Source organism: Triticum urartu, chromosome 5A, assembly GCF_056163025.1.
Source record: "Triticum urartu cultivar PI428250 chromosome 5A, HENAU_Tu73, whole genome shotgun sequence".
In the NCBI taxonomy this organism is placed as follows: Eukaryota; Viridiplantae; Streptophyta; class Magnoliopsida; order Poales; family Poaceae; genus Triticum; species Triticum urartu.
Window position 1 is genome coordinate 584,020,674 of NC_141877.1, and position 24,043 is coordinate 584,044,716.

At 41.8% G+C, this 24,043-nt stretch overlaps 2 protein-coding genes and 1 long non-coding RNA gene across 10 annotated transcripts; 1 reads left to right on the top strand and 2 right to left on the bottom strand.

Moving 5' to 3' along the window:
• Positions 1-580: 580 nt before the first annotated feature.
• Positions 581-6,305, top strand: LOC125507391 (phenylacetaldehyde reductase-like). 2 transcript variants are annotated; one of them, XR_015602737.1, is made up of 7 exons: positions 581-885; positions 1,360-1,561; positions 1,644-1,829; positions 2,929-3,091; positions 3,774-3,827; positions 4,498-4,731; positions 6,170-6,305. XR_015602737.1 is itself a non-coding variant. In XM_087521852.1 (6 exons), exons 3-6 carry the CDS (start codon positions 1,725-1,727, stop codon positions 6,277-6,279), a joined length of 432 nt encoding a protein of 143 aa, XP_087377978.1. In that variant the 5' UTR covers positions 581-885; positions 1,360-1,561; positions 1,644-1,724; the 3' UTR covers positions 6,280-6,305. The 2 variants fall into 2 exon arrangements, 1 of the variants encoding a protein (XP_087377978.1); XM_087521852.1 differs by lacking the exon at positions 4,498-4,731.
• On the bottom strand, positions 1,632-6,442 carry LOC147973068 (uncharacterized). 3 transcript variants are annotated; one of them, XR_015602740.1, is made up of 4 exons: positions 6,157-6,442; positions 5,656-5,877; positions 4,049-4,167; positions 1,632-1,780 (listed from the first exon to the last, which is right to left on the bottom strand). It is a non-coding gene; the product is annotated as an uncharacterized LOC147973068 (long non-coding RNA). The 3 variants fall into 3 exon arrangements; XR_015602739.1 differs by lacking the exon at positions 1,632-1,780 and adding an exon at positions 3,789-3,976; XR_015602738.1 differs by lacking the exon at positions 1,632-1,780 and having other exon boundaries at positions 3,789-4,167.
• Positions 6,443-18,651: 12,209 nt separating this feature from the next.
• LOC125510784 (uncharacterized) lies at positions 18,652-23,757 on the bottom strand. 5 transcript variants are annotated; one of them, XM_087521856.1, is made up of 4 exons: positions 22,972-23,756; positions 22,770-22,882; positions 22,117-22,302; positions 18,652-18,801 (listed from the first exon to the last, which is right to left on the bottom strand). In XM_087521856.1, exons 1-3 carry the CDS (start codon positions 23,092-23,094, stop codon positions 22,122-22,124), a joined length of 417 nt encoding a protein of 138 aa, XP_087377982.1. In that variant the 5' UTR covers positions 23,095-23,756; the 3' UTR covers positions 18,652-18,801; positions 22,117-22,121. The 5 variants fall into 5 exon arrangements, with proteins under 5 accessions (XP_087377982.1, XP_087377979.1, XP_087377981.1 ...); XM_087521853.1 differs by lacking the exon at positions 18,652-18,801 and adding an exon at positions 20,639-21,054 and having other exon boundaries at positions 22,972-23,751; XM_087521855.1 differs by lacking the exon at positions 18,652-18,801 and adding an exon at positions 21,089-21,354.
• Positions 23,758-24,043: the final 286 nt, after the last annotated feature.

Below are 24,043 nucleotides of genomic sequence, written 5' to 3' on the forward strand. Positions count from 1 at the left end.
TTTGTCAAAGCTTTGATCTATATGTTGTCATTAATTTCCAAAAGGGGGGAGATTGGAAGTGCAACTAATCCCCGGGTGGTTTTGGTAATTCATAACAACATATAGCTCATTGAACTAATATCCACTCAAGTTTCATATTTCAGAAAGTTCAACGAATGGCATGGCATGAACTAGGAATGTGGACCCCTCAAATTGCTAAGGACACAAATTGGCAAAAGCTCAAGACTCTTCATTTCTATTTTAGTGATCCAAGATCATATTGAGTCCATAGAAAAGCCAATTGAACATATAAACCCTCCTAGACTCATACTCACGACCGTTGCCTCCACGTCGCCTTTAAATCGCTATGCCACTGCCTGTAAATTCCGTGCCCCGCCAAGGGCATTTAGTCATTTCACGCGCAGGCATGTAAAAGGCAGCCCGCCCGTGGAGAAACCTAGCCGCTGCCTCCGCCCGCACTCGCGGCCCCCACCCACCCACGCTGCTCTCTTCCCCGACCCCCTCCCACGAACCCTAGCCTCCTGACTGACCTGGTGACGCCGCCCCTTCCTTCCCCCGTCCCCCCCCCCCCCCCCCACCCCGTGCGCCGCGAGCCCCTCCCTCCTCTTCGCGTTCCGGGCGGCCATGGACGAATGGACGACTCCATGAGCGGGGCCACCGCCGTCGCGGCGCTCGTGGCCGGCGGCGCACTCCACGGGGCTCGGGACGTCCGCGGCGGCGCGGGCTGTGGACTGAGAGGCAGGGCTCAGGACGTCCGCGGCGGCGCGGGCTGTGGACCGAGAGGCAGGGCTCGGGACGTCCGCGGAGGCGCGGGCTGTGGACCAAGAGGCAGGGCCCGTGATGCATTCCGTTCGAGGGGCTGGTCGGGTTGTTGCTTTGGATTCGGTACGATCCCCATCTCTCTCTCTCTCTCTCTCTCTCTCTCTCTCTCTCTCCGAGACTCAACCAGGCACTCACTCGCTCACTCTGTTTGTGCGCGCGCGTGTGCGCAGTTTCACATCCCTGAACCCCTAGGACTTAGTTCTGAAATATTCAGATGCTCATGTACTGTTCCAACTTGTCATCTTTGTTACTCATGGCTTGGTTCTGCATAATTGGTAGGAGCAGCAAATGTGCTCATGTAAGCTCATTAGCTTGATTAGGTAAAATTGTTATGATTTTGTTTCATATATGAATAGCTAAATGCAGAGTGTTTTCGTATAGTTCATATCGTTCTAGATTTTGGACAAAGTACATGCCTATTTTCCTTTCTTCGGGTAGTAAAGCCAGGTTGATTTCTAGACCCATGAAGATCTATGATCTTAGATGAAGCCTTCAGACTTTTAATTGTGTGTTGGCTTCGTCCCTTCTGCGCCACAGCGATGGCGCTCCTCCTCCTCATGGCCACGGGTGCAGCAGTAAGAATGCCCATCTCAAGGTGCTAGAAGGTGCCGAAGAAAGGTTGCAGCTCGTCAAGGCTGACCTGCTGGACTATCACAGCGTAGCGTCGGCGATTGCCGGCTGTGACGGCGTCTTCCATGTCGCCTGCCCTGTCCCCTCCGGCCGATCAACCGACCACGAGGTGAATTGTCAAGAACTGTCTCACAGAGTTAATTTCTAGAAATAAGTATCTTTTTTGATGATGTATTCTTGCTGCTTTGTAGGCAGAGATCATAGCTCCTGCTGTAACAGGCACACTGAACGTGCTGAAGGCCTGCCATGAGGCGAAAGTTAAGCGAGTAGTCATGGTGTCTTCAGGTGCTGCAGTGGTCGCTAATCCTAACTGGCCCAAGGGCAAAGCCTGTGACGAAGAGAGCTGGTCAGACGAGGGCTACTGCAGAAAGAATGGGGTAAGTAACCCAACACCTGTACGGCTGTATGACTGCTTAGCACTTTAGCCTACGTGGTCTATTACATTACACAGGCTCCTACTCAATGTTTCACTTGGAATGTATAGGATTTAGAGTTGATTTTAAGGACGACATTTGCCGCTGTTTTAGATCAAACTTTTTTATTCGAGAGAAACCAGCAAGCTCAATGTAGGACACAAGTGTATAGCTGCAAAAACACTGCAAAAATCCCGTTAAGCTCACATGCCTATTACAACACCAAATCCCAGCATGAGAACACATGTCCAAAAAGAATCTTATCTGGTCATTGACTTGCTTGCTCGCCTTGATCACCCTAGATCTGCATCATTTAGCGAGGTTTGGTACACCTTGTGCTGATCATCAGAGTCTAAAGTCCATTTGAACACTGACTGTCTTTTCCGGTTAAATATTTCATTGATGGAACTCCTTTTTATGTCTTGAGCCCACCCTATTCTTTGTGTCGGTGGGATACTATTGATCTGAGCCATGCATACATGTCTCATCGGCAGTTCACGATTTGAACTAGACCCTTGAAATTACTTATTATTAACAAAACTTATGGCCAAGAAGGCGCAAAAGTTGCAAAGCAAACCAGCCAAAACCAGTTAGAATTTTTTTTTACAAGGTCTAGGCTAGCCAAGACCTATAAACTAACCAAGTAGGAAGAATGCCAAAACAAAAAAAAGCAAAACAGAGCAAAACCCCACTGGTAGTTGGCATTGACTGAAATTTTAGTTTTGACTCATAGGTTGGCTCTTACTCAAAACAGGCAAAAAATTGGTTTTGACTCAAAGTCACTTTTTATTAATGCACTCTGTTACTATTTTTCGCTCTGTTTTCGAAGAGACAGAATTTGCTAAACCATGGTTCAGCTTGTCCATGTCTCTAGACCACACAAGAGAGGATTTTCCAAAAGGGAAGCATCATCAACAGTTTGGTTTCAGCTTTCAGTTAATGCAAAATTCTTCCGCTAACCACACAAGATATTGCTCCTGTCTTGTTATTCTTATAGAAGATAATTGTTTTTTCTGCATCACCCATTCAAATAACAAAACAAACATGTGTTGTTATTTGGCAGGATTGGTATTACCTTTCCAAAACACTAGCGGAGCGCGAGGCTTTTGCTTATGCAGCAAAAACTGGGTTGGACATTGTAACTATTTGCCCATCATTGGTAATTGGACCCTTGATGCAGTCTACAGTAAATTCGAGCAGTAAAGTTCTCCTTAATTATTTGAAAGGTGGGTGTGTTATGTTAGACTTCTCTTTGTTTTCATTATATAAAATTATGGACATCAAAAAGGATCTCTGCACTTGGTTGCACGTTTCCAACTGAACAAAAGATACTATATAATCACAAAACAACCTGCATATCACTAAAATGAAGGCTGTTCACGCTCCTTCTCTCTTTTTCTCTCTTCCACGGATCCTCTATTTTTTTTCTTCGACGGGTCCTCTCTTCCTCACAAACCCTCCTCATGTACAATATATATTCTGTAAATTTGGCTGTACCAATATTTAGGTATATGCTCATAACAAAGGGGTTGGAGTGGTGCCCTCGGGTGACAGCCGACAGTGGAGAAAGATGTGAGCGCCCACCTCTTCGAACTATGGTTATACTTATATACGCAGGTTCCTGTTGTAGCACTTGAACTAAGGTACTTCTAGCAATGTTTTGGTCTATTTGGTGATTTTTGTACTCATGAATCGTGAATGGCATTACAAAGATGGAGCTTTTCGAATATTTTCAAACCTCCAAGAGAATCAGATTTCAGTTTAGTATTACAAGGATAGGAATGATAAATGCATTAGTACTGTTGGGCTTTCTTAAATGTTGTTGGGTTTTCTTAAATGTTGTTTGGGGTTCGGTGGTGGTAGCGAAAAAACACGATATATTTTAATTTTATGTTCCTCTTAACACAGGAAAACTAGGAGAGATGGTGCAAACTGATGGCCAAAGTTGTGGTGCTTTGCAAGGTAACACATATGTCCCTGGCCTATCTTTATGTATCATGATGTTTCTATTTGTATACAAATGCAGTAATGCTTATTACAAAGCCAGTGCCCTTTTTAGGCAACCAAATCAAATGATCTTGTGTATCATGGTTTTTTTCCAACAAAGCATCCTAGATCAAATAGTTCTGTGAATAAGCGAATGATACAAGTATTAAGCTTTACAGATCTGTTCAAGCGTGTACCTTTTCTTTTACATTTGCTTGCTCCTTTTGTCATTTGAAACTGGCAGTGAACATGTAAAGTAATTCAAAAGGGACAATTCTTCTGATTTGTATATCTATCTCAGCCCTTGCTTGAAAACCTAAAAATTGACTTGCATCCTTATCAGACGACACTTTCTCTTCCTTATTTCATAGAACAAAGCAATTGAAATTGGATATAGAACAAGTCAAACAAATGCACTTCATATATAGTCTAGGGTGATTAGAATCTTACCAATCCTAACGGAAATGACTAATAGGTTTATTCATCCAGACCCACATTTAAGACCATAGGGAAGATATTTGATATTCATAATCTGCATGTCTTACAGATTCACTTAAAATATTCAAAGTGCAAAGTACCTAGGAGTTGGTATCTTCTTGTAGCTTCATGTGCTCATATCAATGTTGGATTTTTTTTCAATTTTTAGGTACCTAATATGGCTAAATGCGTAATGAAAAGGTCTGTCTTCCTAGCCTCCTAGATCCAAGAGTTGCACGAATAAGCGAAGGATATTTGTTTCAAAGCCTCTGTTACGAGTGAAAAATGTGGCAATGGAAGTAAGGAGTCACGGCTTACTTCTATTCGGATTCCATCTCTACTAGGACAATCCTGATATCCTTATCATCATTTATATTCAATTCCTTGGAGATTCATAAAGAAGGCATGTGCAAAATATCTGAATCTGGAACAGATCTACACTTGAGGTTTTTTATTGCATTTTCTGTATCTTATTCTTTTGTAGGAATGCATCCATAATTTCGGTTTAAAATTTGTTTGGATGGTTCAGAATCTTCAGATGGCATGGATGAGACATAATTTGTTGTATTCGGATATTTTTCATGGTTACAAGTTAGGAAATTTTGGTTCTATTGCCAGAGCATACTTTATCTTTCCATTTCCATCAATCCATCTTGATGTGTGATCGGGTCGCTGTGTGATGCTGTTAGCTATTGATATGGTGTCTGTTTACATCTGTTCATAAGTACACTCTTTGACTATTGTTTATTTGAGACATATAGCAAGCACAAGAAAAATCTGCTGGTGAATTCCTAGATAGCTTTTGATATTTTAGTCGTCTGGCCTTGTTCACACATAGTGACTAACAGCCTTGGAAAATTGGATGGTCCTTGTGTCGGTACTTTACCAGATTATCGCAGATAAATTGCAAGAACCGGAAATATGTAGCTCCAGAATTAGGGAACTAGAAATAACTGATTATTTTCGCCAGAAAATAGCTAGGTTTTTATAGACCTTCATTATTATATACTTTTGCATTTGCTGCATTCTTTCTTTCAAGTTGTTTCATTATTTTTCCATGTTATCATTAGGATGCCCAGTGTATTTCAGTTCATATGTACATGCATTGTGTATGGTTTATTTGTCCTATCTGCCAGTGTCTAAGCGTGACAAGCAGCAAAGAGGGAGGGGGTATTTCAAATACAAAGCAAAATGTGCACAAAATAGATGCGCCTCACACTGTCATAGTATAGACTGGAACAAAATACACATTGTATATATATAATTACTACTATTATCCAGTGCTCATGATTTATGTTCACATAGATACATGGTAACAACAACATACCTGGTATTATGGACAATGACTACTCCATTGCCACAACTGTAGAATACACCAGACTGGCCAAAAGTGCTCCACTGCCTCAACTGTAGAATACACCGGACTGGCCAAAAGTTGTCCATAGCCACAACTATAGAACACACTGGACCGACCAAAAGATGCCTACATATGACCAATAACTACAGATATGCTCTCCTGGACCATGGTTTGTTGTTTAACCACTGTTACCTGACCAAAAATTCAAAAACCACTGTCACCTCTTTTCTGAATCAGAAGATGGCTGACTCTCTGATATACTACTAGAAAAAAGCATAGCCCAAAAAGCATGAATGAATGATGGATCTGAACATGTACTTCATTAGTGATGTGCATAGCACAAAAAATATGGATGGCAATACATGGCTGACGGAAATGGTAACTTCAAAAATTACACGACAACCAAAACTTTATGCAAGTCTATGAAGAAAATCATTGTATCATTTTTCTTTAATTAATTTCGAAACATACCTTCCTCTTGCAGCAGTCTTGCTCATTCGGCCCTTCAACAGCAGTTCACCGATTAGTTTATCAGTCGGCGGCAGCAGCAGTGGTCTTCAGCACGGCAGCAGGCAACACGAGCGGAGAAGGTAGTGAGAGAAGGAGAAGAAGCAGCAGAAACTAGCAGACACCCCGCACCCGTTGTGGCGGCCTGGAGGGGCGGCGAGAGTTGGCAAGGCAGGCGGCCAATGGTTGGCAGTAGTGAGAAGCGAGTGAAAGACCTGGTTGACTTGGGGAAAGGAGGAGAACAGAGGACTGGTCGATTTAGGGAAAGAAGAGCAGATAAGGTTTGGTAGATTTGGGGGAAAGGAGGAGGAGAGACGAGCGTGCGTGACAGCAGGTAGTCGGTGTATTGGGCTTGGATATATTTGAGCTGGGCCAAATGCTTATAGTGTACTTAATTATCCTTTTCAATTATGAAATGGTGGGTCGTGGCACCCATTTTAATTTTGCATGTTCTGTTAGGTTGCCTTCTGTATGCCAGTTAGTATTCATTTTTCTTTTCTTTTGTTTGTTTGTATTTCTTAAAAGCTAATGCTGTTGCACAGTTTTTTTAACCTTTTCTTTTTGCTGGGAGAAAGATGATGCTCTTTCTTAGAAAATTACTTATTAGATGGAACGGTAGTCACCTTGCAAAGTTCTTCCACCAAATGTTTTTGTGTGTGCAACTTATGATCGGTTTTTCTATTCATTTATTCTGCAGAAACGACATGGCAGACAAGAAAAGCAAAAAGTTTAATTTTGGGGATGGCAAAAGACTACATATCTTAGTTACCACAAGTTTGGTGATCAAAGCAACCTACATGATGCATCTCTGCGTATGTAGCTTTGCATACCAGAAGTTGGGTGATCAAAGCAATTTACATGATGCATCTCCGCCTAAGTAGGTTTGCTTAGCATAAACTGATCTCACTACTTTCTTTAGCCTATGAACCTACCAGCAATGTAATATATAGTGCTACATATGATCAATTTCTTATACTTAAAGAATACCAGTCTCTAAATATTCCAACTTCCATGGTTTGAAAGCTTGGTTTGCTCCCGCTCTTCGCGCCACCGGTGCAACGGGTCATCTTGACCCAGATTATGATATGCTCAAGGTCAGGCTTGCAAACAGTGATCTACACGCCAATTGTCGCATCATGCTAGGAACCGACAAGAGCCACCTTAACAACTAACTCGTCTGTGTTCCGCCGCCTTGCAAAAATTCATGAAGGAGACATCTGTGCCTTTCGTTTCAAGGTCACCATAAATTCTCATCGTGCATTGCCTTTAGATGAATCATTGACAGCAACAGAAGTCGTGTCTAAATATCATCTAGCATTCTAAGGACACCTTCCTTTGTAATAGGGTGAAACCTTCCTTTGTTTTTGAATATATTGCTCAAAAAGCTGCCAAAGCCAAGAGTCACCCCTTAAGCTTTAGCTGATCCAGTTTATAAGGGAAACCGGATCAAAAACCTAAACAAGTTGACCCTGTTTATGAGGGAAACCGGGCAGAAAACCATACAAGTAACAAGGTTACAGAAGATGAGAAAACAATTGCCACCTAGGAGAGGGCATGACCTAGCTAGCAGGCAAAAAGACCAACACCACGAGAGACACAAGTAGATGTGGGGTTTTGTTCAGGGATCACAATACCAAGACTCTGCAAACAACCTAACGCCACGAGAGACACAAGTAGATGTGGGGTTTTGTTCAGGGATCACAATACCAAGACTCTGCAAACAACCTAACGCACCGCACCTGTTTCCCTCATTGATTGTTGTTCCTCATTGATTTATTAATATGCATAATACCACCCTTATATATAATTATCCGTTTTTACTACTTTCTCTGTTTCATACATCGAGTACTCACTAGCAACAACAAATATGCTAAGCAAGGAAGAGGCATGCACTACATGGCAGCATCCACCTTCCACTCAAGGGATATAACACTATCATTTAGCACAGACTCTTCCAGGGGAACAGTAACAATGAACAGAGACAGTAACCAGCAGTAAGTACTCATTATTTCAATGTGTGACTGAGTTTTCCTATCACCACTCTTATAGTACATGGCTTGCTGCTGGCCTTTGCGCCATTGGCAGAACGGGTCATCTAGTACTATTAAAAGGGGATGAGGTGTTGCTTAATGGCCTACTTGCTCAAGTGCTTAGTGATATTGCTCCAAAGCCCTCAACCACTTTCTCATTCCAAATATGTCAAAAACCCAAAGTCAAACTCGGTCCCACCGATTCTTCCTATCCGGAGCCACCGAGTTCATATGACATAGCCACTGCCAGAAACCCTAACAGTTCGGCCACACCGATACAGATCTCGGTCTCACCGAGATGGCACTGCCAGCGCTCTGTGACTTGTTGCATTCATTTTGGTCTCACCGAGTTATGCAATCGGTCACACCGAGTTGGCTTGACATTCTCTCTGTTGCTTATTGCTTCACTTCGGTCTAACCGAGTTGATGCAATCGGCGCCATCGAGTTGATGTTTTCCCTAAGCCCTAGCACATTGGTCCCACCGAGTTATTCCAGTCGGTCCCACCGAGTTGTTCCAGCCGGTCCCACCGAGATTCCTAACGTTTACATTTTGAACTGAATCGGTCTCACCGAATTCTTCTATTCGGTCTGACCGAGTTGGGTCAAATATGTGTAACGGTTGGATATTGTGTGGAGGCTATATATACCTTTCTACCCCCTTCTCCATATATGATAGAGCCATCAGAATGTGTCTACACTTCCAGCATATATTTTCTGAGAGAGAACCACCTACTCATGTGTTAAGATCAAGATATTTCAATCCTACCACAATGTTCAACAGAAACTCACCAGGTGTTTTGTACCTTTTTGTTTCTATGGTATGTTTTTACTGCATGATATTTGTTTCGTAGTTTCTTTCTTCAATATTTTTATAGCACATTCATGAACTCATGATATGAGAAATATATGGAAAAAGGGATTGAGGGACTAGCCCAATCATAAAAGGTGCTTTTGGTAAGTTTTAGGAAAAGAACCAACATTACTTCTGAAAATGGAAGTGCAAATACTAGTACTAACGAGGTTCATGTGAATGACACCACCGATGGTCATATCGATGGCCTATTTTTTCTATTTCGCACTGGGCCTCCATTTTTTCAGTTACGGCACTGAGACCAACTCATGCACGTAATTAAGGGAGAGAAATAAGAAGATGACGTATTTGCATAGATTAGTACTAGCACATATGTCCATATGTTGCATGGGGAAAAATTAATGTTTTGTGCAAGCATAATGTCCCACAACACCGGATTCACTATGAAGAACATGCTGCAACGCAACATGCTTCTACAATATGAACATAAAAAAATACGATGCAATTTAGCCCTGTTCATATTTTCTTTGCCGGGCATAATCTCCTACTGATTTCATTTAAGTATAATCCTTTCTTTAGTTACCATGATGCCCTCACCCGTTTTAGTCGGGCATCAAATCCTTCCTGTTCTAATTTAGCAGCCCCAACACATTGAAGCCTACAAATCATTCCTTTTAGTTATCCTACCCTTTTTTACCTCAAGTCCTTCCTTTAATTAGCCTCATCTATTTAAATATTCTATTTATTAAGACCACAATCTTTCTTTTAAGTATTCCACCGGTTTACCCATAATCTTTTCTTTAATTAGCCACATCTGTTTAAATATTTTATTCAAGCCCACAATCCTTCCCTTAATTAGCTCATTCGCTTAATTAGCTCGCCCTAAACATGAGGACTGTCACTTGTATATTTAGAGCGAGTTGGGATTAGTAAATGTGAATGGCGCATAGGTCGTTGGTGTTAAATCAAAGATCCACACAGGAGGTCCTGTGTTCAATTCCAACAATGTTGATTTATTTTGACCCAATTACTTTTCACGGTCTTTATGAAAGCCCATAAAAGACCCATCAACATAAAAGTACTTGGCCCAAATCGCTTAGCCTGTGTACGAGTCAAACGAAAAGGACTAAACCAAAGCAAGAATACATATTCCTTTTAATAGTTTTTCGCGGTCTCTATCAAAACCTATAAAAGGACCATCAACATACAAGTACCTGGCCTAGGTCGCTTAGCATCTGTACGAGCCAAACGAAAAGGACTAAACCAAACCAAGAATACCTATTCCCTTTAATAGTTTTTCGCTGTCTCTATCAAAGCCTATAAAAGGCCTATCAACATACAAGTACCTGGCCTAGGTCGCTTAGCCTCTGTACGAGCCAAACGAAAAGGACTAAACCAAACCAAGAATACATATTCCCTTTAATTTCGCGGTCTCTATGAAAGCCAATAAAAGGCCCACCAACATACAAGTACCTGGTCTAGGTCGCTTAGCCTCTGTACGAGCCAAACAAAAATCTCTATCAAAGCCTATAAAAGGCCTATCAACATACAAGTACCTGGCCTTGGTCGCTTAGCCTCTGTACGAGCCAAACGAAAAGGATTAAACCAAACCAAGAATACCTATTCCCTTTAATAGTTTTTTGCAGTCTCTATGAAAGCCTATAAAAGGCCCATCAACATACAAGTACCTGGCCTAGGTTGCTTAGTCTCTGTACAAGCCAAACGAAAATGACTAAACCAAATCAAGAATACCTATTCCCTTTAATAGTAGATAGGTATAGATATAAATATAGATATAGAGTAGCATCGTTTGGATCTATTGCTAAAATACAAACGTTTGGAAAATAGCACAAAATTAAACACGGATGCAACTTAACAAAGTTTTGTACGTATGTACGACTACGAGAATTACATGCATGGGTGGGTACTAGACGAACAAACTGAATCAACCCTGTTCTGCGGCTAGTACTATCCGTTGGTCATCTGGATTCTCGCCCTCCTCCTCTCCCAGCTCCGAGTAGTAATCCTCCTCCGAGTAGTAGTTCTCGTCGTCGTCGTCGTTTTGGACGGTGACTCCCATGCGAGCAAGACGGCGTTCTCTTTCCCTGCTCAACGCATCGGCCTCGTCTAGGTACTCGTCGTCGTTGCCCAGGTAGTAGTCGTCGTCCTGGACGTAGCCCTTCTCACTCAGCTGCCGCATCACCCTGGCCTGCCGCTCATCGATCTCGTCGTCGCCCTTGATGTCGATGTCCACGATACTCTTCATCTTCTCCGGCGTGTGCCGGCGGCCGTCGCCGGTGACGTAGTCAATGCCGTCCTTCTTCAGCGACAGGATGTAGATGACGTCCTCGTGTTGCAGCCGTTTCATGGGTCTACCGCCGCCAAGCCTGGCCCTCTGCCGAGCCCGAGCCCGATCCACCATCTCATCCCAGGCCGCCGCATCCTTCTTCTCCTCCTCGGTCAACTCGTCCTCGCTCCACTCCTCGTCCTCGCCGGCCATCACCGATCAGCCAAGTTGGATGTTGCGCAGGTGATGTTTGATCTCGCCCACGGATCGGTCACAGGAAACACACCACGAACACACTTTTAACAAAGGGTATATATATCTCGTACCTTCTATTTTCTTCTCTTTTCAATGTCTGCCATGGCATATATATATATACACGCACACCAGGCTAGACTTTTACTAGTCGGATCGCATCCGATCTATCCTAGGACTCCTATTCCTACTTTTCCTTGAACTCGACGAATCTTGGCCATGCTAAGAACCACACGTCCACACGGCAACCTTGATGAAAACTACTACTCCCCATCACACGGCTACAACTAATACTACCTCCTTTCCAATTTACATGGCTTATCTCAAAAATTTTGTTTTTCTGTTTTATAAGTCTCATTTATATTCCTCCCCATCACACGCTCAAATATCGGGGCACACCTATTTCTCGCTTTAAGCGAGCACACGGCGAAGCCTCGCGTCGTGGGAGCCCCGGATGGGCCGGCCCAGCCGCGCGGGAAGCACGGCCTTTTTTTTCTAAAAAAAATATGTTTTCTGTTCTCGTTATTTTCTTTATTTTTGCACTTTTCTGTATACTTTAAAATATTCTACATATATATACAAAAACAACTCTTCAGAAACACATTTGAAAAATGTTGAACAAGTATTTAAAAAATGTTGAACAAATATTAAAAATGTTGAACAAGTATTTGAAAAATATTAGATAAGTATTAAAAATGCTGAACAAGTATTTGAAAAATGTTGAATAAGAATTAAAAAATATTAAACGAGTATTTGAAAATTTTTGAACATGTATTTAAAATATGTTGAGTAAGTATTAAAATGTTGAACAAGTATTTGAAAATGTTGCATAAGCGGTCAATGTTGAACGTGTATACAAATAATGTTGATCACTTGTTAAAAATTGTTTTTGACATATACGAAAATGTAGAGTTGAAACAAAAAACAAACATAAGAAAAAACAAAAAATGGAGAAGAAAAAAAAACAAAAAAATCCGAGAAGAAAAAAAATACAAAAAAACAATGTAAAACCGACTCTTTTAACCTAAGTAGGACACGCCCTAATAGTTTACAAGGGTATATATATATCGTACCCTAAACCCTCACTGCTCTCTCCCCTCTTCCCCACTCACATCGGCAGGCGGCCACGGGAGCGATAGCAGGACGATCCAAGATGGTGGCTACCACCGGAGCGCATCGGCCATGGCAGTAAGTCTTTGCCATGTCTGTAGATTTACTGCTTTTGACTCGGGCTAGATTTGATTTGAGCACGCGATTGGAGAGTTTGGGAGGGGATTGAACACATGTAGGTTCCAATTTCAGCCAGTTCTAATCCCATATTCTGGTATCATCCAATAGCCTATACCATGTCGAGGCCTTTCCCTCCAAAGATAAAGGGAATACCTTCTTCTTAACTCCATCATTGGATAAACCTGCAAGCTTAAACAATTCACAAATTTCATTTATATATATAAAGTGTATATCAGGATGTACAGTTCCATCTCCTGCATAAGGATTGGCTAGCGGTTTCTCTAACATACCCTAAGGGATCTCATAGTCAATATTTTTAGTACGTTCAGTAGGTTTAGGAGCAGCTCTTATTGCTTTTGGTCAAGGTGAAGATACCCCAAACAAGTCCAAAGGATTGTTTTTCATAGTGACAAGTGATAGTAAATTTCAGCACGTAATATAAATATTTCCTTACCAAAGGTGCTTCACTCCCTGGCAACGGCGCTAGAAAAGAGTCTTAATGACCCGTAATATAGGGGATCAATCGTAGTCCTTTTGATAAGTAAGAGTGTCGAACCCAATAAGGAGCAGAAGGAAATGACAAGCGGTTTTCAGCAAGGTATTTTCTGCAGGCACTGAAATTATCGGTAACAGATAGTTTGATAGCAAGATAATTCATAACAAATGACAAGTAACAATAGTAACAAATGACAGGCCGGAACTTTCTCTTATAGCAAGCAAAGCGTTCTTGAGGACACATGGGAATTCATCTAGTCACTTTCATCATATTTATTTGATTCGCGTTCGCTATTTTGATAATTTGATATGTGGGAGGACCGATGCTTGGGTGTTGTTCTTACTTGAACAAGCCTCCCACTTAGGATTACCCCTCTCGTAATCATCCGCAACTACGAAAGAAGAATTAACATAAATCTAACCATAGTATGAATCATATGGATCCAAATCAGCCCATTACGAATAGCGCATAAACTAGGATTTGAGCTTCTGTCACTCTAGCAACCCATCATCTAATTACTACTTGATACGTCTCCGATGTATATACAAATTTTTATTGTTTCATACTATTATAGTATCAATCTTGGATGCTTTATTTTCATTTACAAAAAACTTTATATCATTTTTTGGACTAACCTATTAACTTAGTGCCTAGTGTCAGTTGTTGTTTTTGACTTTTCAGAAAATCAATATCAAAGGGAGTCCAAACGAAGAAAAAATCTTTGGATTATTTTTTTCTAGACCAGAAGAGACCCTGGAAGGTTCGGGGGAGACCAGATGGCCCACGAGGGAGCGACAAGCTTGTGGGGCGCTCCCGGGGGGGCATGGGCTTATGGGCCCCTCATAGATCATCTTGACCTAATTTTTCCTCTATAAATACCCAAAAATTCCTCTCAAATCAGAGAGCGCCATGAAATACTTTTTCCACCGCCGCAAGTTTACGTTCTCGTGAGATCCCATCTGGAGGCCTCCGCCGACACTCCACCCGGGGGGGATTAATCACGGAGGGGCTCTACATCAACCTTATTGCCATTCCGATGATGCGTGAGTAGTCTACCACAGACCTATGGATCCATAGTTAGTAGCTAAATGGCTTCTTCTGTCTAAATGTTCTTCAATACAATGTTCTCCTTGATGTTCCTGGAGTTCTATCCGTTGTAATTCTTTTTTTGCGGTGTGTTTGTTGGGATCCAATGAATTGTATTTATGATCTGATTATCCATGAATATTATTTGAGTTTTCTTTGAACTCTTTTATGCATGATTGTTATAACTTCGTATTTCTTCTCCGATCTATTGATTTGGTTTGGCCAACTAGATTGATTTATCTTGAAATGGGAAGAGGTGCTTAACTTTTGGCTCAGTTCCGAAAGACTCTTGAAACATCTTACGCAAATCTTCCCTTAGTTTGGCTAAAATTGGATCTGGGGTAGATGAAGATGCTTGTGGCAATGACATAGCTGCAACATGAGTATTAGCTAGTGATGCAATTTGTGGTCCTGGCGTCGAACCATAATTTGGCGGAAGACTAAACATGCTTGTGCTTATGGGTGGTGTGACGAGGTGATTCGGCATCAACGCCGAATTGGGTACACTCATAAGAGGACTAGGGGACGCAGGTGGAGCCATAAGTTGATTAGTTGGCCTATGATATATATTCAATGGCAAATTGTATTGTTGTTGTATGGGTTGTTGTTGTATGGGAGGTGTTGTTGGAAATATGCCCTAGAGGCAATAATAAAATGATTATTATTATATTTCCTTGTTCATGATAATTGTCTATTGTTCATACTATAATTGTGTTATCCGGAAATCGTAATACATGTGTGAATACATAGACCACAACATGTCCCTAGTGAGCCTCTAGTTGACTAGCTCGTTGATCAACAGATAGTCATGGTTTCCTGACTATGGACATTAGATGTCATTGATAACGAGATCACATCATTAGGAGAATGATGTGATGGACAAGACCCAATCCTAAGCATAGCACAAGATCGTGTAGTTCGTCTGCTAGAGCTTTTGCAATGTCAAGTATCATTTCCTTAGACCATGAGATTGTGCAACTCCCGGATACCGTAGGAATGCTTTGGGTGTACCAAACGTCACAACGTAACTGGGTGGCTATAAAGGTGCACTACAGGTATCTCCGAAAGTGTCTGTTGGGTTGGCACGAATTAAGACTGGGATTTGTCACTCCGTATGACGGAGAGGTATCTCTGGGCCCACTCGGTGATGCATCATCATAATGAGCTCAACGTGACCAAGTGGTTGATCACGGGATCATGCATTACAGTACGAGTAAAGAGACTTGCCACTAACGAGATTGAACGAGGTATCGGGATACCAACGATCGAATCTCGGGCAAGTATCGTACCCATAGACAAAGGGAATTGTGTACGGGATTGATTGAATCCTCGACATCGTGGTTCATCCGATGAGATCATCGTGGAACATGTGGGAGCCAACATGGGTATCCAGATCCCGCTGTTGGTTATTGACCGGAGAGTCGTCTCGGTCATGTCTGCGTGTCTCCCGAACCCGTAGGGTCTACACACTTAAGGTTCGGTGACGCTAGGGTTGTAGAGATATTAGTATGCAGTAACCCGAAAGTTGTTCGGAGTCCCGGATGAGATCCCGGACGTTACAAGGAGTTCCGGAATGGTCCAAAGGTGAAGATTTGTGTATAGGAAGTCCAGTTTCGGCCATCGGGAAAGTTTCGGGGGTCACCGGTATTGTACCGGACCACCGGAAGGGTCCCAGGGGTCCACCGGGTGGGGCCACCTATCCCGGAGGGCCACATGGGCTGAAGTGGGAAGGGAACCAGCCCCTGGTGGGCTGGTGCACCCCCCATGGGCCTCCCCTGCGCCTAGGGTTGGGAAACCCTGGGGGTGGGGGCGCCCCACTTGGCTTGGGGGGCAAGTCCCCCCCTTGGCCACCCCCCCCCTTGAGATTCAATCTCTAGGGGGGCGGCGCCCCCCCCCCCAGGGCCCCTATATAAAGAGGGGGGAGGGAGGGCTGCGCACCCCAAGTCCCTGGCGCCTCCCTCTCCCCTCGTAACACCTCTCCCTCTCGTTGGAGCTTGGCGAAGCCTTGCCGAGATCACCGCTGCTTCCACCATCACGCCGTCGTGCTGCTGGATCTCCCTCAACCTCTCCTTCCCCCTTGCTGGATCAAGAAGGAGGAGACGTCTTCCCCAACCGTACGTGTGTTGAACGCGGAGGTGCCATCCGTTCGGCGCTCGGTCATCGGTGATTTGGATCATGACGAGTACGACTCCATCAACCCCGTTCTCTTGAACGCTTCCGCTCGCGATCTACAAGGGTATGTAGATACACTCCCCTCTCCCTCGTTGCTAGATGACTCCATAGATTGATCTTGGTGATGCGTAGAAAATTTTAAAATTCTGCTATGTTCCCCAACAGGTGCCGATGATTGAGGCATGTTTTTCTGAGCAGTAGTATTCTCTAAGAAAGTTTGATAGAGCATATTATTACCATCAGCAATATGACTTTCAGTTTCAGCCCATTGCTCAGGAGAAAAGGTAGTACTCACAGAGGGTTTAACCTGCTCGGCCTGAAGAGGAGGAAACTTTATTTCTCCCAAGGGAGTGATGTTGCCTTGATGATCCTTCTTGAACTTTCCAAGGAACTCATGCAACTCCTTCACTTCACGCGCCTTCTTATACTCCTCATGAGCCTGACGATGCTCAGTCGGTAACTCCTCAAGATTGGGTTTAATGATGTTATCGGCGTCCACTTCAGATGGCTTGTGAAGATCAAATATGATCGATGATGTTGATGATTGATCGTTTGTCCCCAGCGGAGTCGCCAAAAAAGTGTGTTGACACACGAACACGTCATGTATACCCTCGACGCAGGGGGTGATGCACCGCACCTCGCGTCGAAGGAGATCCGACCGGCATTGCGATACGCAAGACAAACAGCGAATGCTTTTTGTAGGCCCGAAACCTCACACGCGCGGGAGAGACCACTTCAAGGTGTGCGGCAGCTATAGGCTGCCCTAAGTCGATTGACTTGCCCCTAGAGCCCCGGGATTCGCAGCTCTAAATCTCGAGGAACATCGAAGAACCATAGAGAAAACAATGGAGAGATAAAACATAGATGAAAAGGTAGTAGATTGATATTTCGATTGTGTGTTGTTCAATCTGCCATCACCTCCAACATATATAAGAGGCAGCTGGACTTCCCGTACAAGAAAAGGACTCTAAACCTCGTCCAAAATCTTCCGACTTAACCGAACTCGGGTCTAGGTATGCCTGAGACAATTGTTCGGTTTTTGATTTCTACAGCCATATACTATCTCGGATGGAGACGTGCCCAAAAGAAACTTTAACTGTTTCAATGAGACGAACAACCTCCGTGTTGAACACTTTTTCATCTGAGGTCATCTGGATATCTTCACATGCCCATCTTTAGCTTCTGGTCAGATTAGTCGACATAGTCGGGCTAAGAATTATATGTTACCTCCCTAGTTTTCCTGACCTCGGATTTTGAGTCCTCGGATTGAGTCCTCAGATTGGGTCTTCGGATTGGGACATCGGATTGCATATGACCTCAGATTGAGTCCTTGGATTGGGACATCGGATTGAGTCCTCAGATTGGGTCTTTGGATTGCATATGACCTAGATTTCATATGATCTCAGATTGCATATGTCCTCGGATTGCGTCCTCGGTTGGGTCCTCGGATTGAATGTGACCTCAGGATTACCTAGGACCTCTGATTGCGCGACAGGATTTTTCAGCCAGATCTTGTTTTGGCTCCACAGGTCGCATATGACCATAGATTGAGATGATGTATATATCATAATCGAGACAAAGACATTTCATTCAGAATACTCTTTCATTCGAGGTCATCTTGAAGGGGTAATCGGCTGAACAATACTCCAGAACCCTGAATCTCAATATATCGAGCTTAGTTTCGACCCTGAGATGAGGTCGGATGACAATGACCTAAACATAAAAGGTGTCCACTTCAATGACACGAAACTTCTTCATATTGAAAAGTCTTTCATTTGAGGCCATCTTAATTAAGTTTACATCCGTGCCAAAAACTAGCATCAACAACTACGTACTCATCGAATCAACGGAGCCGGAAATTACAGGATTGACGTGCAATTTATGCACAACAGAGATGACCGAGCATCTTCTTAGTCCGTTCTGCTTGGTTCTCGCACATGACACAATACCTGTGTATCTAAATTAGTTTTCTACTAGCAATCTGAATGTCGGACTCTTGATGACTCAGTCGCATCTCATATCAACTTATAATTTGCTAACACAGGTGGTTGAATATACATATGTGGCAAACTGCAAGAGTTCCCTCACATGGTGCTTCAACTTCTCAAGTCTGAACTGTTTCTGGAACGCTGCCAGATTTGGTCGTTCCTCACATCCGCTGTGCAACGCCGGTCGATGACAAAGCCAAGTGGTTCGCCTTTTGGCAAGAGAATGTGGGTGGCCATGGCGAAGCATTGTCTGTAGCTGCAGTAGACGACAGGACCATGAGGCGATGTCGGAAAGGGACGGATCAAAAATATTGTGTGGGCCGAATAAGCGATGTGTTGTGCCCACATGCGTATGCTTTACTGTTCTATTCTTTCTGTTCATTATACCAGGCTATCTGACGGGCGCTGCGTGACGCCGCGCTCCCGGCGCTTGTAATACTACTAATAACATAGAAAATGTTGACCATGCATTAAAAGATGATGAACTTTTAATCATGTATATAAAAATGTTAATCAAGCATGTGAAAAAATGTTGAACAAGTTTCTAAAAATATTGATCAAATATTTGAAAAATGTTAAATCTATATAGAAAAAATGTTCACCATGTAATAAAAAATGATGAAAAAAATTTATCATGTATACAAAAATGTTAATCAAGCATTTAAAAAATCTTGAACAAGTATTTAAAAAATGTTAATCAAGCATTTGGAAAATGTTAAATGTGTATAGAAAAAATATTGACCATGTGTTAAAATGTGAATATTGCATTTAGAAATGTTAATAAAGCATATGAAAAAATGTTCAATGTGCATAGAAAAAATGTTGACCATAAAATAAAAATATTTTAACCTTGTATTTGAAAAATGTTAATCAAGTATTTGAAAAAATTTAAAAAGTGTGTATAGATAAAATGTTGATCATGTATTCAAAAAATGTTAATTAAGTATTTGAAAAATGTTAATTAAGCATTTGAAAATTGTTTAAAATATGTATAGAAAAAATGTTGACCATGTCTTAAAAATGATAAATTTGTATTAAAAGAATATTAAACATGTATTCAAAAAATGTTGTTGACACATACAAAAAATGTAGAATTAAAACCAAAAGAAACAAAGAAATCCGAAAAAGGAAGACATTAAACAAAAAATGAAAAAAACCGAAGAAACAAATGCAAAAAATGAAAAAAAAATGAATGCAAACAAAATAAAAAAAAACAGAGAAGGAAAAAAAGAAACCCAAGAAAGAAACAAAAGGCTGAAGAATAAAAGAAGGAAAGTAAGCAAGAAAAGAAAACCCGATAAAAACAATGAAAGAAACTGTGAAAAGCAAAAAAAACAGAGAAGAAATAAGAAAACCAAACAAAAGAGAAGGGGAAAACAGAAAAAAAAACATAGGAAACCGAAAAAAATGAAAAAATAAAAGGAAAAGAAATGAACCAGTGTAAGAACCGGCCTCTTTTTGAAATGCTGCGAAGCAACGAGGAGATCCCAGTCACCAATTTTAACTCTATTTTTTACGAAACGGACCCCTCAACCGGCCCTACATGTATGGGCTGTCCATTACCCCTAAACCCAGCTCATATGGGGAAGCGTCCATCACGTTAGACTGGGGACTGTGCCAAATCTCTTGAAGCATATCTATCATCATGGAATGGGAATTTCTCCATGCGGCTTTTGGCCAACGGTGCTGCTAGCCATCATCCAATGGAGAAAATCAGTCAGTTCGCCATCCGTCCGATTCTAGTCGCATGGTTCTCAAGTGAGCTTTGTGTAAAACAAACACGTGAACATTATTATCCCTTCGACTTGTACAGACGCGACTGTCACACGACCAACACATACCCATTAGTGTTGTGCGGCTGGCCAAGTGCCGGCGAGATGCTGCTACACACCCATCGCTCTGATTGCAGCAGCGCGTGCTCCTCCTGCTACACACCCATCGCTCTGCCTGCAGCAGCGCTACTGCATCTGCAGCGGAACACCAGCACGTCTGCAACGCCGCCGGTCATGGAGCGCGACCACATCACAGTGCTGTGGTAACAGCCATCCCAGCTCGCTTCACAAACACAACCACCCCCTTGCAAACAAATCAAATGTAGCAGCACGATCTCAAAACTTTTATATTTTTGCCGATGCGACCAAAATCCAAGCCACAGACATATCACACATTTCTATTTGCACTGTGCATCTATATGAACTACACTGTTATTTCCATGCAAAATTCACTGGCTATACTGACGCCATATTTGCTGAATACTGACGCCATGCTGACGCTATACTAGTCAAAGTTTTACAATAAGACTATCATCTATCAAGAAGTTTTGCACGCAAAGCAATAAGCACATTCAAGTGTAATGATCCAGAATCTTCCGTGTCCTTGTGTAGACAGTTTCAAGTCACAGGCAAGGGCAATTGCTGAATCTTGTGTCCTGTAGACAGTTTCAACTCGCAGGCAAGGGCAATTGCTGACTCCGGGAAGACGCCATGGTTTTTACAGTCTTGCAGGACACCTGCAAGGAAGGACACCACAGTATGTTATCGCTAAGCCTGAAGGAGACATTCAAGAACATGTATCGACACATTATCTTCTTAAAGCCCAACAGGGGGAGAACTACTTTGTCCAACAGGAAAATCAATGGTCAAGTAACCCTTCACTGTTATTTTTTAGAATATAAGGAATGCAAAAACTTGTCCCTCCAGTACAAATCAAACATGGTGTCATGGGTTAAGATGAGATGGCCGAATGAAAACAAATGGCATGTTCTGCATATAAACCAAATGACAACTTAAGAAACAGTGGACTCCCAAAGCTGAAAAGAAAGAAGTGTAAAAAGAAGAAAGTCAGCATAATTAAGTCCACACCGTCCGGGCAACAGGCTAAGGATAGAGAGATGCTACTATGTTGGCAAATTCTATTCATTCATTAGATAAATACATTAATCCCTGAACTTTTTAATTGCAAGGAACAAAAGCCAGAATAATTGATATGCTCCCAGGTGAGAATATTAAATCGAGTTAAACGGGGGAAATACATTAATTATAATGACAGGAGCATGACTACACATATCTCACAATTCAAACTAGTGACAACATCTCTTGCTGGACGCTACAGTGAAGAATAAAATTTATAGCTGCATGAAATGAACAGAAGACATGATTTAGAAAGAGATACTGACCAGCACACAACACACTAAAACCCAAGCAAAATTGAATCATTCAAAGTTTATCTTTGCTATGACGCATACTGGTTCAGTTTCGCATGTATCCAAATTAATACTTTGGATGAATAACATGGCAATTACGTCAGATTTGAAATAATTATACCGTTGACATGTTTCATAGTTACAACAAGGAAAATGAATTCACCTCTAGACCACTAGTGCCGATACCAAGAAGAATTTAGTATGAATCAGGAGCTAGGTGTAGTATGGAATATGCAGGAGGAGCACGGCAAGAGTGCAAAATAAGAGACCATCTTAAGCATAAGACAATTAACAGTTACTCTGTATAACATTTATGGTAAAACTAAAATTATGTTTTTTGAGCGAGCACAATGTCATGGAGTTTCTTACATTTACTAGTTCTTAAGGGGCCTCGGGTAGTTGTCGAAGAGCTTGGGCCGTTGAGGGCAGAATGCGTTCCCATCCCTGATATCCTGTATTTTCTGATCAGATAGTTCTACTCCCTTCCTCAAACGTTTCTCCATCTTAGTAATCTCTCCACTACCCCGCTCACCATGTATGTATTTATAGAGGTACCTGAACCATCAAAATATTCATTAAACAAATGCTTACAAAACAATTTTGAAGCACACACACACAATTTGAGTTTATAAGAAAGCACAAAAGGAACAGTATAAGTGGTGAACCTCTAGGAGAATTCTTCAAAAACAATAAAGGGGGTCAGAAATGTTCGAAAGTCATGGTGGAGAAACTGTCACCTTGATAACATGACAATCAAAAATGACTAGCAAATGGTCCAGACAAGAGCTACATGTTGATTAGCGCTGTGATTTATGACTAACAAATACCCCCTCCGTCCCATAATATAAGAACGTCTTTCAGGCTAACATAGCTTGAAAAACGTTGTTATATTATGGGACGGAGGGAGTACCTATCATGAGATTAATCTTTCTGACTAAGGTTATGGTGTAATGAGAGGTTTATTTACAATGTCTAAAAGATTTATTCACATTTCAGCAAAAATGAGGGGAATTTGTATCTACCTTTGCCTGATTGGCATCATGTTATTGAACACATCAGTCACGCTTCTGAGCTTGATAACCTCCTCTGGTCGCTGAGCAGCGAGACCATCCGAAATACCGAACTTCATCAACTCCTGTATGAAAGATACGTTAGTGACAACCAGTAACACCTAAATACTCTCAACACAGATAAAACTGAAACAGGCAAGTTATTGGAACAAACCATGGGATCAACTAACGCGGACTTTTGAAGGAATTCATAAAATTTGATGCCTTCCTGATCCTGATCTTTCAGGTTCTCCATCACCGTTGTCCAAAAAAGTGCTAAATGCTGATCTACCTGCATTACAAAGACAAACACACCAGTTATCAATACAACATCGATGGATATATATGAGAGGATTGAATAATTCAACGTCTTTAAAAAATGAACAGCGGATCGCTTGATATATCAAGTACAACAAAAATTTGCCTTACTAGTGCATTCATAGCCACAATAGACTGAGGCGATGAGTACTACAGCGGATCGCCCTCAGTCTAGAGGCAGACCTACTCATCACCCTCAACATCACAATAGAACCAGGAGCATTCATAGCCACTCTTTAATTCAAAGGAGCATAGATCTATCACAACTTATGCACTGATATAAACATGTGCATCCAGAATAACAATCACTTTTGGCACAAACAATAGCAGAAACATGGCAGTTGTAACTAGATGGGCATAGATTTACAGTGTATCAACCAACTAGATACAACCAGAAGGAGATTAATCGCCATTTGGCAAAAGTCCTTTTTAACAGTGATTACTTATTGAGAACATGAACACATGAACATGAACAGAAGGAGATTACTTATTTTGGTACAGAACAGGACAGGTTAAACATATCTAAATCAAAAGAGCACATGAATGTGCTGAAGCATAACCCATTTAATGATGAAACAATGACCAAAAATATCATGAAACATGGAACATTGCATGCACCCAAGCATGAACATTGCATGCACCCAAACAGATCTAAATGATAACAGAGCAGGACAACGTATATTATTTAAATTGTATAGGGACATCATCTTTTCATGTTAACTTTGTTCTTTTTCAATGTTCAATCGGAATTTTCAACGATGTTTCACTTCAAGTTGAGCATAAGTTTGGACTGACAACCTAATTAGTTTTTGGTCATTTGTTTGGATATAGAAGTTGTGACATAATTTGTGCGTGTGATTTTGTACTATTAAAGTTATGTGGGTTATTTTGCCTTACATGCTTCCCTCCAATGCGGGAGCATGTTCTTA

What these genes read in the sequence shown, in the direction of transcription:
- LOC125507391 (XM_087521852.1), top strand. Translation starts at nt 1,725, where the DNA reads ATGGTGTCTTCAGGTGCTGCAGTGGTCGCTAATCCTAACTGGCCCAAG. An exon ending in TCTCCTTAATTATTTGAAAG is followed by an intron (nt 3,092 to 3,773) that starts GTGGGTGTGTTA and finishes CTCTTAACACAG; the next exon opens with GAAAACTAGGAGAGATGGTG. An exon ending in AAGTTGTGGTGCTTTGCAAG is followed by an intron (nt 3,828 to 6,169) that starts GTAACACATATG and finishes TTCCTCTTGCAG; the next exon opens with CAGTCTTGCTCATTCGGCCC.
- LOC125510784 (XM_087521856.1), bottom strand. Translation starts at nt 23,094, where the DNA reads ATGCAGGTAGATCAGCATTTAGCACTTTTTTGGACAACGGTGATGGAG. An exon ending in CCGCGTTAGTTGATCCCATG is followed by an intron (nt 22,883 to 22,971) that starts GTTTGTTCCAAT and finishes TCTTTCATACAG; the next exon opens with GAGTTGATGAAGTTCGGTAT. An exon ending in ATGATGCCAATCAGGCAAAG is followed by an intron (nt 22,303 to 22,769) that starts GTAGATACAAAT and finishes TTGATGGTTCAG; the next exon opens with GTACCTCTATAAATACATAC.